At 37.3% G+C, this 13,008-nt stretch overlaps 1 protein-coding gene across 1 annotated transcript in view; it reads left to right on the top strand.

Moving 5' to 3' along the window:
• SPAG16 (sperm associated antigen 16) overlaps window positions 1–13,008 on the top strand; it is an 875,915-nt gene that overhangs the window by 592,831 nt on the left and 270,076 nt on the right. The window contains exon 14 of the mRNA XM_029225940.1: window positions 6,516–6,581. Within this exon, the coding sequence (XP_029081773.1) occupies window positions 6,516–6,581 (66 nt within the window). The remainder of the gene's footprint in view (window positions 1–6,515; window positions 6,582–13,008) is intronic.

The following is a 13,008-nucleotide window of genomic DNA, read 5'->3' as shown; positions in this document are numbered from 1 at the left end:
AGTATTAGGCTTCTGTAAGTATTATTTTAGTATTTTTTTCAACTTTTCACATGGCACTATTGATAGTAGAAAAGCTTTTAATAACTAAAGAGGCAAGATTAATCTTCTTCCATAGGGTTTACATCAGTCAGGTTATGCTAGGTTGTGTTACGGCAACACAGTCTCCGAATCACAGCAACACTTAAATCTTGCTCATGGTCTATGTCCTCCGTGAGTTGGAAGGGAGAGCTCTCCTCATCATACTCACCTGGGATCCAGGATCATCTCACAGCCACCTTGAATGGTACTGGTTTCTGCAATAGGAAAAAGATATCCAGGGAGGGTGTTGTACCTCTAATTGAATGCTAGAAAGGCGTGGTTAGAGAGAGTATGAGAAGGGCGCTACATGTCATTTCCAGTCACAACTCTTGGGCCAGAACTCATTACATGGCTCCACACAGCCACAGGGGGGAGGGGGGGGCAGGAGGTACACATCTACCAGAAAGGAAGAACACTGGAAAAAAAACTAGCAAATGGCACTAAAAATTGCCTCCATCTTCTCACCTCTATTTCTTGCACATAAAATGTCAGATTACTTTGCAACAAAACAGAGGTACTGTCTTGGCTCTGGCATTCTTTGCTTCTGCCATCATGGATTAGTGCTTCTGTTTTCTCATCTCCAAAATGGGAATTACAATACTACCCATCTCATTGAGTTCTTCTGAGAATTAAATGTGATAGTGAAAGTAAAGCACTTAGCACAACACTTTAAGTACATAATAAGCACTCACTAAATGTAAAGCTGCCTTTTGTACCTGGAGTCATCAGTTATCTCCATGTAGTTGTTTAAAACATTAAGACACAATGGCATAGTCAGTGGCTAAATATGCTAGTGGGTTAGAACCAAGTCATGGCAAAGGAATGGAAGGAATAAGACAGTGCATATTTCATGTCATGACTGATCAAGATAAAAAATGAATGTTGGAAAGAAGATCAAGCTATTTACCAAAAAATAAGCATATCTGGTGAGTGTAGATTTTTTCCAATTTTCAGTTGTGATCTTCATGTAACTGGTTACTTTTTCACTCAACAACTGTTTATGAAATCTTACCAGAGCTGTCTTGGGCTTTGGGGGTGATAGAGTGGTGGACAAAACAAACAACTTTTTCTTATGGGACTTAATTGTAGTGGGTGGAAAACTAACAATAAACAGGGAAACAAGTAATTTTATTACTTGTTTATTATTGTTATTAATTTCATTAAGTAATTTTAGTTAATGATGAGTGATACAAAAGAAACAAAACAGGGTGACCTATTTGGTGGGTACCAACATCTGCTGAAACAGTTAAACGCTGGAGTCTCACGGGCTTAACACAGTAGAAGCTTAGTTCTCATTCATAGACTGTCCAGTCAGCAGGTCCTGACCGGTGGCTTTTCTCCTTGTGGTGGTTCAGAAACCCAGACTCCTTCCATCTGTGCTCTGCCATATTCCAGAAGCTCCTCTGCCTTCAGCCTGCAAACAGACAAAAATAAAGAGCTTAGAGGATTGTGTGGGATATTTTGCAGGCCAGGCCTATTTTGGACTTATTTCACAATTGCCCACGTTTCACTGGGCAGAACTCGGTCACTTGGCCGCACCTGACCTCAAGTCTGGCTGAGTGCCCAAGGGGAAAAGGAAAGCAGTTTCACAGAAGTTCCTGCTACTGTAATGAGAAGATATAATGGGGGGGGAGAATATTTGATAACAGACATCACTGGAAAGGTTCTATTGGAGTTGAAAGCAGAATGGGAAGAAGGACAAGGGCATGTGTATAGCTTCCTGGTAACATCCAAGGTAGAGAAAATAGTATGTACAAAGGCAGGAACATGCTAGGCCTGTTAGAACAGAAACGACAGTGTGACGGTGTTATGCTTTGGTGTCTATAGTTACTTATTTATCCTGACAGGAAACAGGAGGTTTCTGGATCAGAGCTCACGCCATTTATTTGCTCACAGAGCAGCTCATGTTGATTTTCCATCCCCCAGTTCCGCATGGGGAGAAGCAGTGAGAACCAGGTGTACCCTGTGGGGACAGTGGGGCTACGTACCATGGAAAGGAACTGCCACATTATGAAACCCAGTGCCCCTCCACTACTGCGGTAGAAAGAGAAAGAGAAACCTTTGTTCTGAAATATAAGCAAATCCACTATAGGAGGAGGAGGGGAAGGGCTTTAGACTTCCCAACACTGTAATGTAAACAAGTGCCTCAAGGGGAGATACCCCTAAATCTCTCCAGAAGTCTCCATCTTCAGGGTTGCTATTCAAGCATCTTTTGACATCCAAGTGCAGTACTCTGCTCTGAAAGCCCTGACCTTATCAAAACATGAAAAGAATCATGGAGCAAAATGCGTGAGAAGGGAGAATGGTAAAGGATGAGGTCAGATAGTCAGACAGAAGCCAAACAGTACAGAGCTTTCGGAACTAAGTAAAGAGTTTAAAATTTATTCTACGTGCAATGGTAATTGTTTGGATGGCTGTAAGAAGCAGCATGGCATGATCTGATTCAGGTTTTATTGATCACTTCAGTGGCTGAGAAAGAAATCGATGGGGAGTAGGGTGAGGGTAGGAGGGGGGAGATGAGTAAGGATGCCCCTGCTGCTCTCTTGCTCCATGTGATGATGTCCTGCACCAGAGTGGTGACAGTGGAAGAGAGCAGAGGTGGGCAGCGTAAGGGCGTATGTTGAGGAAGGAACTGATATACTGGATAAGGGGTGGGGTGGAGGTAGGGAAAGAAAGAGAGTTATTCTAATTCTCAGGTGTTTTTTTTTAATTTTTATTTTATATTGGAGCATAGTTGATTAACAATGTTGTGTTAGATTCAGGTGTACAGCAAAGTGATTCAATTACTATACACATATCTATTCTTTTTCAAATTATTTTCCCACTTAGGTTATCACAGAATATTGAGCAGCGTTCCCTGGGCTATACAGTAGGTCCTTGTTGGTTATCAATTCTCAGGTTTTTGACTGCCTAGGTTTTTTGTTTGAGCAACTAGTGATGCCATTTACTTAAAGGGAAAGATTTGGCAAGGGTCGAGAGAGGCAGTTGGGAAGTAGTAAATCAAAAAGTCTCCTTTTGCATATCATGTCTAACATGCTGTATCAGACAGGTCACAAGCAGGAAACAGATGATACATGGAGTACACTCAAGTTGAATGGTTACAGAAATGTGAACAGGGTTAAGGGACCAAACACAGCACCCAAACGCTAGCAACAATAGAAAGCTATTACTACCACTAGGTGTGAAGGGGCTGGGGAAGGAGAACATTACTGAACAGTGTGAGCTGTAACCATTGGAGAGGACCTGCACAACGTAAGCAGTGGAATTAGGTAGAGGGCAGAGCCAGTAAGAAAATCACAGCTGAACAGGAAGGGAGCTGAAGTGATCATTTATCCATCTTCTATATAGTTCCACTCTTCCATATCCTGCTGGTGGTTTTCTCTTACTGAATCCAACCAGAAGACAGAGAACCTGAGAGCCCACAGTGATGTAGTTAGTAGAGATCAGGGCACAGAGAGGGAAGGGCCACATGGGGATTTAATCTGAGAGACAAATAGAAAAAACAGCACTGATGCTGATAAGACTCCTTCGTGGGGTCTTAGGAGGCAGATAGATAGCTAAGAGTAGAGATGTTGATTTGGACATCATCACTATTTCAGTGGCCTATCTAGCATGTACTAAGAGCTAATATTTGTAAGCTCTTACTTTGTGATAGGCACTGTTCCAACATTTCACATGCATTATCTCATTTAATTCTCAAAACAGACCTATAGGTTAAATATCATTATCTCATTGGACATGGGTAATAGCGTTTAACCTATAGATTTGTTTTGAGAATTACTTGAGGCAACAGAAGCACAGTGAAGTGAAGCAACCTGTTTAAGTTCACATAGCTATTTGGTAGCAGAGCCAAGAATTAAGTTCCAGATGTTTTTATCCCCAGAGTCAATAATGGAAACCATTATTGCATACAGCTTCTCTGAGAGAATCAAATACTGGAGCAGTGACACGTTAGGTCACATGATTTTCTTTGTTTTTTGGTTTTTTTTGGTAAGACTCTTCCCTTTTTTTCATTTTTTCCACTTCTTTGAAAGAAAACAATTCTGACAAGAATTCGTCAAAGAAGATATTCTGAAATTTAATGCCCTGGTGTGGGTATTGCTTTTGATTAAGGCTGTTCGAAGACTAGAATATTAGTAACCCACATATTCCCTATACCACAAAAAAAGAGTAGATTCACTTTTATCTTGGAAACAAAGCTGGATAGAAAAGCTTTTTTAACTTTTCTTAATTCATGAAACATTTATCTTCGAGTCAGGTTTTGTTATAGCAGCACAAATGTGGTCCATCAGCATTTCCATTATAACCCCATATTTCCAGGGCTTTTCAAGAGTGCCTTAGAGATTCTACTTTGAATTAAAACTTGGCATTCAGGATTTGAATCAGAAAACTCCATTTTCCTTACCAATTAATCAAATAGTTTAGAGGTTCTCAGTTTAGAAGAGGACCAAACATAAAACTTTTATTAATGCAAAAAGTATTTTAAGACAAATTTACTAACAAATATTTTAAAATATTAACACTCACTATACAACTATAATATTATATAACTATTTATATTAGTTCTCAAAAAAGTTAACCATAAACACTCCTAAGATAATATATGAAAGATAACCATAACATCTTATACTTTGCCTTTTTGGCTTTGTAAGTAATTTATCTCTACTTTGGGAATTTGGGTAATTGGAAGTCCTCAGCATAATTGGTTTAATGTTATTAACAGTATCAAGATACTGAACCAGAAGAGCCTAAGTAGGGGGAATCCTGAGAGGGTGCCAGAGTATTTCAACATATTTTTATGAATTTAACTTCATGTGGGGAAATTTTGCATTCTGTACAAAGGGATTAACAGCATGAATTAATTCTGTAAATAGATATTTGAAATATAATGTGCTGAATGCAATGGCAGTAATGAGGATTGAATAAGTTTAGTTACAAAGCCTTTCCACTTAGTTCCAAGCTATTCCATGAATGTTCTGCAACAACGAGGGGGCATGATGATGACCCTGTGTCTTTAATACCTCATTCTGCAGTCTTTTCTGTAATCTCTCCCCCAGCCTTAAATGGTTTAGGACTAAGTAAGCACAAGGTAGTGAATGAAAGTAGATGAAGCCTTTTGAGTAAACCTGCTCTCCTGACTGACTTCTCTCCAGCCACACTGGCCTCCTTGCTATTCCAGAAACACACCAGGCAAACTCCCACATTGAGATTTGTTCTAGCTTTTCTTCTTCCTGGAATGCTTTTCCTCCAGATGTCTGCTTGCCTAACTCCCTTACTGCCTCATTCTTGGTTCAAACCCTGTTTTCTGAGCGTGGTCAAACTCCATCACTCTACTTGATAATTCGATTTGCCCTTAGCCCTTCAATCGCAGGACTCATGACACCCCTTACCCTGCCTGACTTTTCTTCTTTCCACAATATTTACTATCTTCTAACACACTTTGTACCTTTTAAAAATATTTCTTATCTTCTAACACACTTTGTACCTTTGTACTTTCCCTCTCCCCCTGGAGTATAAGGTCAGTGAAGACAAGCTTCTTTGTTTTATTCACTGACATAATCTAAGCACCTAGAATTGTGCTGAACATATATTAATTGCTCAAAGATATTTGTTAAATGAATAATACACTGTTGAATGAAATCTGAATTTCTGCCTATAACAAGAATCTACAAACAACATTCCAGATATAACTTTCTCTGTTCCCTGGTTCTTCTATGGAATTTGAGTTATTTCCCTAAGGTAGGTAAGAATGCTCTTTGAACATCAGTGTCAAAATGAAAGGTCCCACATTTAAATCCTTTTTGTAATGTGTTATGGGCCCATTTTTCTTAAAATTGTTTAAATTAAAACGTGGAAATTTTGTGGTTAAATTGAATTTTAGTTTTAGCTATTGTTTGGAAAAGATGACCTGAATGGGTAGATGCAAAGTATGGTTTTCACAAAACAATTGCTTATTTTACTGGGCACATTTGTAACATTTTTTTATACTTGTAATGATATTAATACCAAACTGTGAAAGTTTATGAATTAAAATGTGATCTTGTGATTAAAAAGGAGAAAGAACCCCACACCCTCAGCAGTGGTGAAAATGTGCTGAAAACAAGGGCTTTCTAAGGGCTTCACTACTTGGCACCATGGCTTGAAAGCTATGTTAATTGCAGAATAGAGTCAGTTAGTGAGAGTTCACCACCGGCTCAGAGGTATAGAAGTGAGGACCCTGGAATTTCAGGGTAGATACTAATGCTGTTGGCACACGCACCCGCACAGCCCTGTCTGATTCTGAATGGTAGCTGACAGCAAAAGCTAGCCTTTTCTCCCATGAGTATGTATTAGTTTTATTTATGGACTTTGAAACAAGTAAGATCTATTATCTTTCCTTTTCTTTTCACATAGTAAATTGAATTTATTTGATTTGTATTTCTGCTTTGTTTTCTTAGGGTAAATGTGAGCAGTCCCTCTATGGTCACATGCATTCCATCAATGATGCCACCTTCACTCCTAGGGTGAGTTCAGTTCTCCCAATAAATTATTTTACTGCTTCATATATACAAATTCATTTTAATGAAACAAAGTTCCAGAAAAAAATGGCACGTTAACAGGGTGAGAGAACGAATTTGAGAATTAATTATAGCAGTGAAAAAAATATATATGTAGTATAGGGTTACAGAAGTTTAAAACGCACACACTATACAGTGGTAGAAACAAGGAGGAAATCTGTTGTACTTAACTCCACTTAAACACATTTTTTAAAAGCTTTTTGTCTAATGTGGGCTTCAAGAAAGTAAGTGGGATATAAACTTGTAAATTTTAAAGTAAAATCACAAAATAATGAAAATGCTTGAAAGGAAACCTATAAAAAATGTTAAAGAAATAGGGCCTTTCTTCAGGTTAGAATAGAGCAACCTTGATTTGACAGTTCTTCAGTTCCTCATGGACAGGTTTCACATATGTCTTTCTTTATGTAAACTGATGACATAGCATAAATATTTATCTGCAGTTTGAGGTATGTAGATATCAGGATGATTTCACCAGTGATGAAGATTGTTAAACATGGCTTTGAGTTTCTGTGCCAATTGGGGTTGTCTCTAAAAGAGTTGATAGTAATCGTGGAAGGATGATTTAAGTTTGTTCCTTCTCAGATGAAAGCAATTTGACTAGATAGATGACCTCTCAAGTCTCTTGAAACTCTGTGATTTAATTATAGCTAACATTTTAATTTGGCTCTAAGTTCCCAGGAGAGTGTAAATCTTAATTCCATACTCCTCTTTCTTTTCCAATTAGCTAAAAAAGAAATCTGATAGATCACCTACATCTAGCTTCAAAATGACAGCTTAGTCAAAACTCCATTACTATCATGCTGTTATTATTCTTTCAGAGAGAGAAAAATATTCACTAAAAGTCATTTCTACTACAGGAATGTTGTTTACCTCAACTGAAATTTTGCTGGTGTCGTCAGCCCTGGAATGTTCATGATTGGCTCAACTAAAATTAAATTCTAACAAATTTGTCTTAGTAAGGAATCTCCATTTGATTGACTCTATTGAGGCAATATATTATGGATTAGTTCTAAATACCAGGTAAAATTTTATTTCTAGCAGAGTATAGAACCATTTAAGCACTATGGACCCACATGATAGGATATTTATGTTAAAAAATCTATTAAGTGGCCTAGAGCTTCACATACCCCAGGAAAATTAAATAGAAGCTAAAATGAAGTAAACTAATATTTTGTAAGTCAGGCATTTATTTTGGTAAGCAATATCATAGCTGAAAAAGACGTACCATTTAACATCCTAAATAGTAAAATTAATAAATATGGAAATAGCCAAATTAGACTTAGTCAGCAATCAAGGGACACATACATTAATTATGTATATTTCAAAAGCAGGATATTGAATATGTGGTCCAGGTGTCCAATATCAAAGTGGCTAATCCGTTTTTGCTTACACACTTTGTTCATACCAAGGGGACTATTACAACCCTATTCCAAATCAATATCCCAAAGCCTCATTGAATTTTTCCATTAATTTATCTCTTCTTCACTGGAAATAGTTAATAAACTATTAAGGAAATGATGTTTTGTTATGATGAATGACACTCTTAAGTAAAATTTTCCATCACTCGTGTCAACTGTTTTGAAAACTGTCGTATTTCACGTACCCGGTAGGGAATGTCAAGAGGGAGGAGGCAGCAGTAACTGAAAGACTTCCAGGATGTCTCAAGCACATGGCATCGTGACACAGTTCACATTCAAACCTCAGGCAAAGTTGTGGTCATAAATGCATCATGTGGTACATACATGGCAGGCAGAGATTTGAATTATTTAGTGTTAGCTCTGCTAATTGTCTGATGCCTGAGGGATATGCATTCAAGTTACATTACCAGTTAAAAATACGTTCAGCTGTTTACATAAACACAATTTTAGGAAAAGTCTACAATTTTAGATTTGTAAGCAGAAATAAAAAATGTAAAACTCAGTGTTATCCAGCTAGCAACCAAGAATCACGGAAACAAATATGCAATATACAGTATATATATATGGTTCTGTAAAGCTGTATAAGTTGAATTTTATTTCTGTGTTATAATGTTAGGGCTCTGATGTCTTCACCTCTGACCGATTTTTCTGTTGGAGATAGACATTTATTTAAAACCTCTTTTTAAAGTAATTTGTTAATGAAACACTTTAAGGACCTATGAAAGCTTTTTATTAGGTCAATTTTGTAAAGCAAAACCAAAATATTTTTTAAAAGTTGAAAGTAATTGCTGGAATAATATTAATAGACACATACAATTCAATGTAAGTAAAAGATTCTTTTAAACTATGTAAAAATACATAGCAAGAAAATGAGCAGGGTATTCCTATCAGAGGGAGTCTCCCCGGCCTTCAGTTTTCCAGGAAATTGACCCATAGTCTGACTAGGGTAGGGATTCCATCAAGCCTTCTAGAAACTCTTTCTGGTCCTCTTCTAGAGTGATGTTATGGTGGGGTGGGTGTCCTTATCTCTCCGTGGACATTCCCAGCTGTTCTGAGAGACACATAGTCAGGATGACTATGCTGGGCCTGCCTGGTAAGGCCAGGTGAACACTATAAATCAACTCTATTAGAATACCAGTGCATCTTTCCTTGGGAATATTTACCTCCATTTCACACATTCATGCTGGGAATTTAGTCTCAATTCATTAGTTATTAAACGAAATTGAAAGGCTGTGTAGAATCAAAGAAACTACTAGTAGTTCTAGAGGTCTAACCAGCTCATGAAAGGAAACTTCAGACCTGCCTCGAGTACTATTCTCACTTCTTTTAATTGACCTGTTGTTTTATTCAAATACTCTTATATTGATTATTTTAATGTAGAGGTGTATATCTTTATTGCAACTAATTATATAAAATATGGATATTTTGATTTTGAAGTGAATGATATAATATATAGCCTTAATAGAAGACTAGTCAAATTCTAACTTGTTTCCCACCTGTATAATTCCATGGAAACTGTAACTGCCGTGAATATGGTGAAAGAGAGTGAAGTCTATCAGTTTTATCTTTACAGCGGTTGCGAGTTTTAAGCAAATAAGAGGGAAAGGGGTTTAATAGTAATTTGTAGTAAAGTAGATACCCCCTCTGTTGGCCTTGAGTCATGTGGAGGGCAAGAGAAATAACTTCCTGTTTTAGAGAACTTGAAGAAGAGTGTAACTATGAGAAGTAATTCAGGCCAAGAAGGTGAAGGAAGTGTTTGGAACAGAGAGTGGCATTACAGGGGAATTGGTTGATCATGTATATGGATCATTAGAGGATGGAGTAGAAGGGTGTGTGAGAGAGAGGAAGGGTAATGGGATAAGATTAAAGGACAAACACAGCTCTTTGAAGATGAGAGTGTATGTAATAAGGGAAAACATGCTGGCCTGGCCACCTATCAATAACAGAAATAAGTATAACAGTCACATTCTGCATGTCAAAATGGCCATAGAATCAAAATGAAAAATCAAAAAGCCAAATACTCATAAAATATGATAGTATAGAAAAAAGATTAAGTCCACTCTGCATTTCCTATCCCTAGATATCTTACCCTGAGCTTCCTATCCACAGGTATCAGAGGTTATGGATTCAAGTTGTGTGATAAAGAGTTGCCCCAGGAAGTGTGGGCTAAGTCAGCTTTAGTTCAAAAGTCATTGAGGGCAGATTGGACTTTCAGAATTAAGTCATGGATCATGGATCAAATGAGATATTTTAAAATCAAAATACGCCATAACCCCACTGAAATCCTAAGGTAGATTTACTGCTGTGCTTCACTACTGGAAGCTCCCAGTCACTCTCCCTCATTCTTTGAAGGCTAGAGTTCCTGAATCACTGTCTTTCCCTACACATATGGCCCATAGAGCACTCTGATCACTTTCTTATTGACCACTTTTCCTCCAACACTTCTTTATCCTCAGTCGCATACCCCCGAAGTCAAACTGCGAGCACTTTGTCATTAACTGTAAATGCATCACCTCCAAAATCTCAATTTCAAGCATTGTTTTTCTAAAGATACCTGTCTTCCAGCTCTGAGTAAAGCCAGTACAATATTTCCACTTCATTGAGAGCTCTAATCAGCTAAAATCTTACTCAGCATCTTATCACCTTTTTGCCTTCACTTATCATTTTATCCCAGCCTGGGTTCCTCAGTTGTCATTCTGGCAATTCCACCACAAAGGACTTTGGTTCAGTTTGACCTCATTTTTTCTGTAATGCTTAACTGGCAAATCTACATTCTTTGGCCTATACTGGGACAGACTAAAAAATACTGGAGGAAACTATACAAACAAACTGTTTTTTTTCTTTAAATTAACTTTAAATTTCCCTTTCCTTGTTTCATTATGTATTATTTGAGTTCAGATGTATGTATATCTATATCTATATATCCATAATTTCTTTGACTTTTGAGTGGTGGTATTATTTCTGCATTATATCTTATTCCTGCATGTTGCCCAGAAGTCTCCCATATCATTTTCTCCTCAACCATTCAAATATGAACTCCAAGTCAACAACTCCCCTGAAACTCTCTGATTTCCATATTGTTTCATCCAATGACCGTTTCTCCATTATTATTAAACTTTACTTTTCATAGTTACTTTTAAAACCTTCTTCTTGAATCCTGAGAAGTAAAATCTCCGTGGTCACTGCTTTTTAAACTACTGTTCTGGATCCTTCTCTACTACCTGACTCCAAAATACTAAACTGTATCAAGACTCAATCTTAAATCTTATTCTCTAGCAGGTTCTCTTCTTGCATCATCTCACTCAAACCTGTGGCTTTTAATTTCATCTGCATGTGATGATTTCTAGGTAAATCCCACTCTGTACTTCAGACTCACTGTTAGCTATTTTGCATCTCAGCCTAAATATCTATATCTCATTTTAATATGCTAAAAATGAAACTATTGCTTTCCCTTTCTCCTAACTGGTTCCTTTCCCCATCTTTTCATTAGTCATTGTGACCCTGTTAATCCCAGTGCAGAAGCAGAAGGATCAGTCATGGTTCACAATTGTCTTGGGGCTTTCTGTCTGTTCACTTTTAAAAAAAAATCTCTCTACACTGGAAAGCAGTAAAAAGGAATGAGAAAAAGGACATTTTAAATCTTGTTTGGCTCAATAGCTCCAGCATCTAGTATAGCTTATTTTGCATACTTAGTATTAAAAAATGTGATGAATAAATGCAGAGTTTTAGACAAATGAAAGCACACGGATTTCATTACAACATTGTATCATTGCATCTTATTTATTTCAACTTTATTGGCTTTCAAAGTCCTGTGGATATTGAACTGCAAGACACAAACTCATTTATTGATAATTCTCACAATAGATTAGTTGCTCCTTAGAAAGCTTCTATAAATCATAGTGTTCCATACCTTTGGAGCCCTGGAAAATTACCCAATTGCAGTTATACTTATCTCCTAGTACATTTTGGATCCTGGCTTTGCCATTCACAAGATGTATAATCTTTATTTTTTTCATTAATTTTTTTTCCAAACTGATGCAAAATATTTATTCCAAGTTAGTTATTTTATGCAGTAGTTTTCCCCCTCAATAGTCTTGTGATAACCACATCTTTTAAATCTGTAAATAATGTTATCAAAATAATCTTTGATATCTCACAAAAATGTATATTTTACAATCCACCATCCACCATGAATATCAAGGCTGCAAGAATAACACATTTCCTATATCCAAATATTTTACAGCTGTACCCAGAAAGAAAAAAAACAAAAGGGAAAAAACCATATATGCTGGGTTAAGGGCTAACATTACCCAAGCAGCCAGAAATAAAATAAAGTATCCAAATTATTAGCATTAATTTAATACAGTTATAACTTCAGTAGTCACTTTGTCATTGGCAATGATTGCTTGAGCACAGGGCTGAGTGCCTCAAGGGCTGGTAGTAGAAGCTGCTGCTGCAGACCAGTGCCTCCTCCTCTCTGCCCTGCCAGCTCCCACCTGTGCGTCGCCCCATATATACCATGTGTATGTGTGTGTATAGTTGCTTTACAATGTTGTGTTAGTTTCTGGTGTACAGCAAAGTGGATCATCTATATGTCTATATATATATATATCCCCTCTTTTTTGGATTTCCTTCCCATTTAGGTCACCACAGAGCACTGAGTAGAGTTCCCTGTGCTATACAGTAGTTTCACATTAGTTATCTATTTTATACATAGTGGTGAATCATCCCACTCCCCCCGCCCTGGTATCCATACATCCATTCTCTACGTCTGGGTCTCTGTTTCTGCTTTGCAAATAAGTTCATCTGTATCATTTTTCTAGATTCCACGTATAAGCAATATTATACCATATTTGTTTTTCTCTTTCTGACTTACTTCACTGTGTGTGACCGTCTCTAGGTCCATCCACGTCTCTGCAATTTGCACAATTTCATTCCTTTTTATGGCTGAGAAG

The sequence above is a fragment of the Monodon monoceros genome, unplaced genomic scaffold (genome assembly GCF_005190385.1).
Source record: "Monodon monoceros isolate NGI ecotype Baffin Bay Population unplaced genomic scaffold, NGI_Narwhal_1 Super_Scaffold_16, whole genome shotgun sequence".
NCBI lineage: Eukaryota > Metazoa > Chordata > Mammalia > Artiodactyla > Monodontidae > Monodon > Monodon monoceros.
This window is presented reverse-complemented; position numbering and strand designations above follow the sequence as displayed.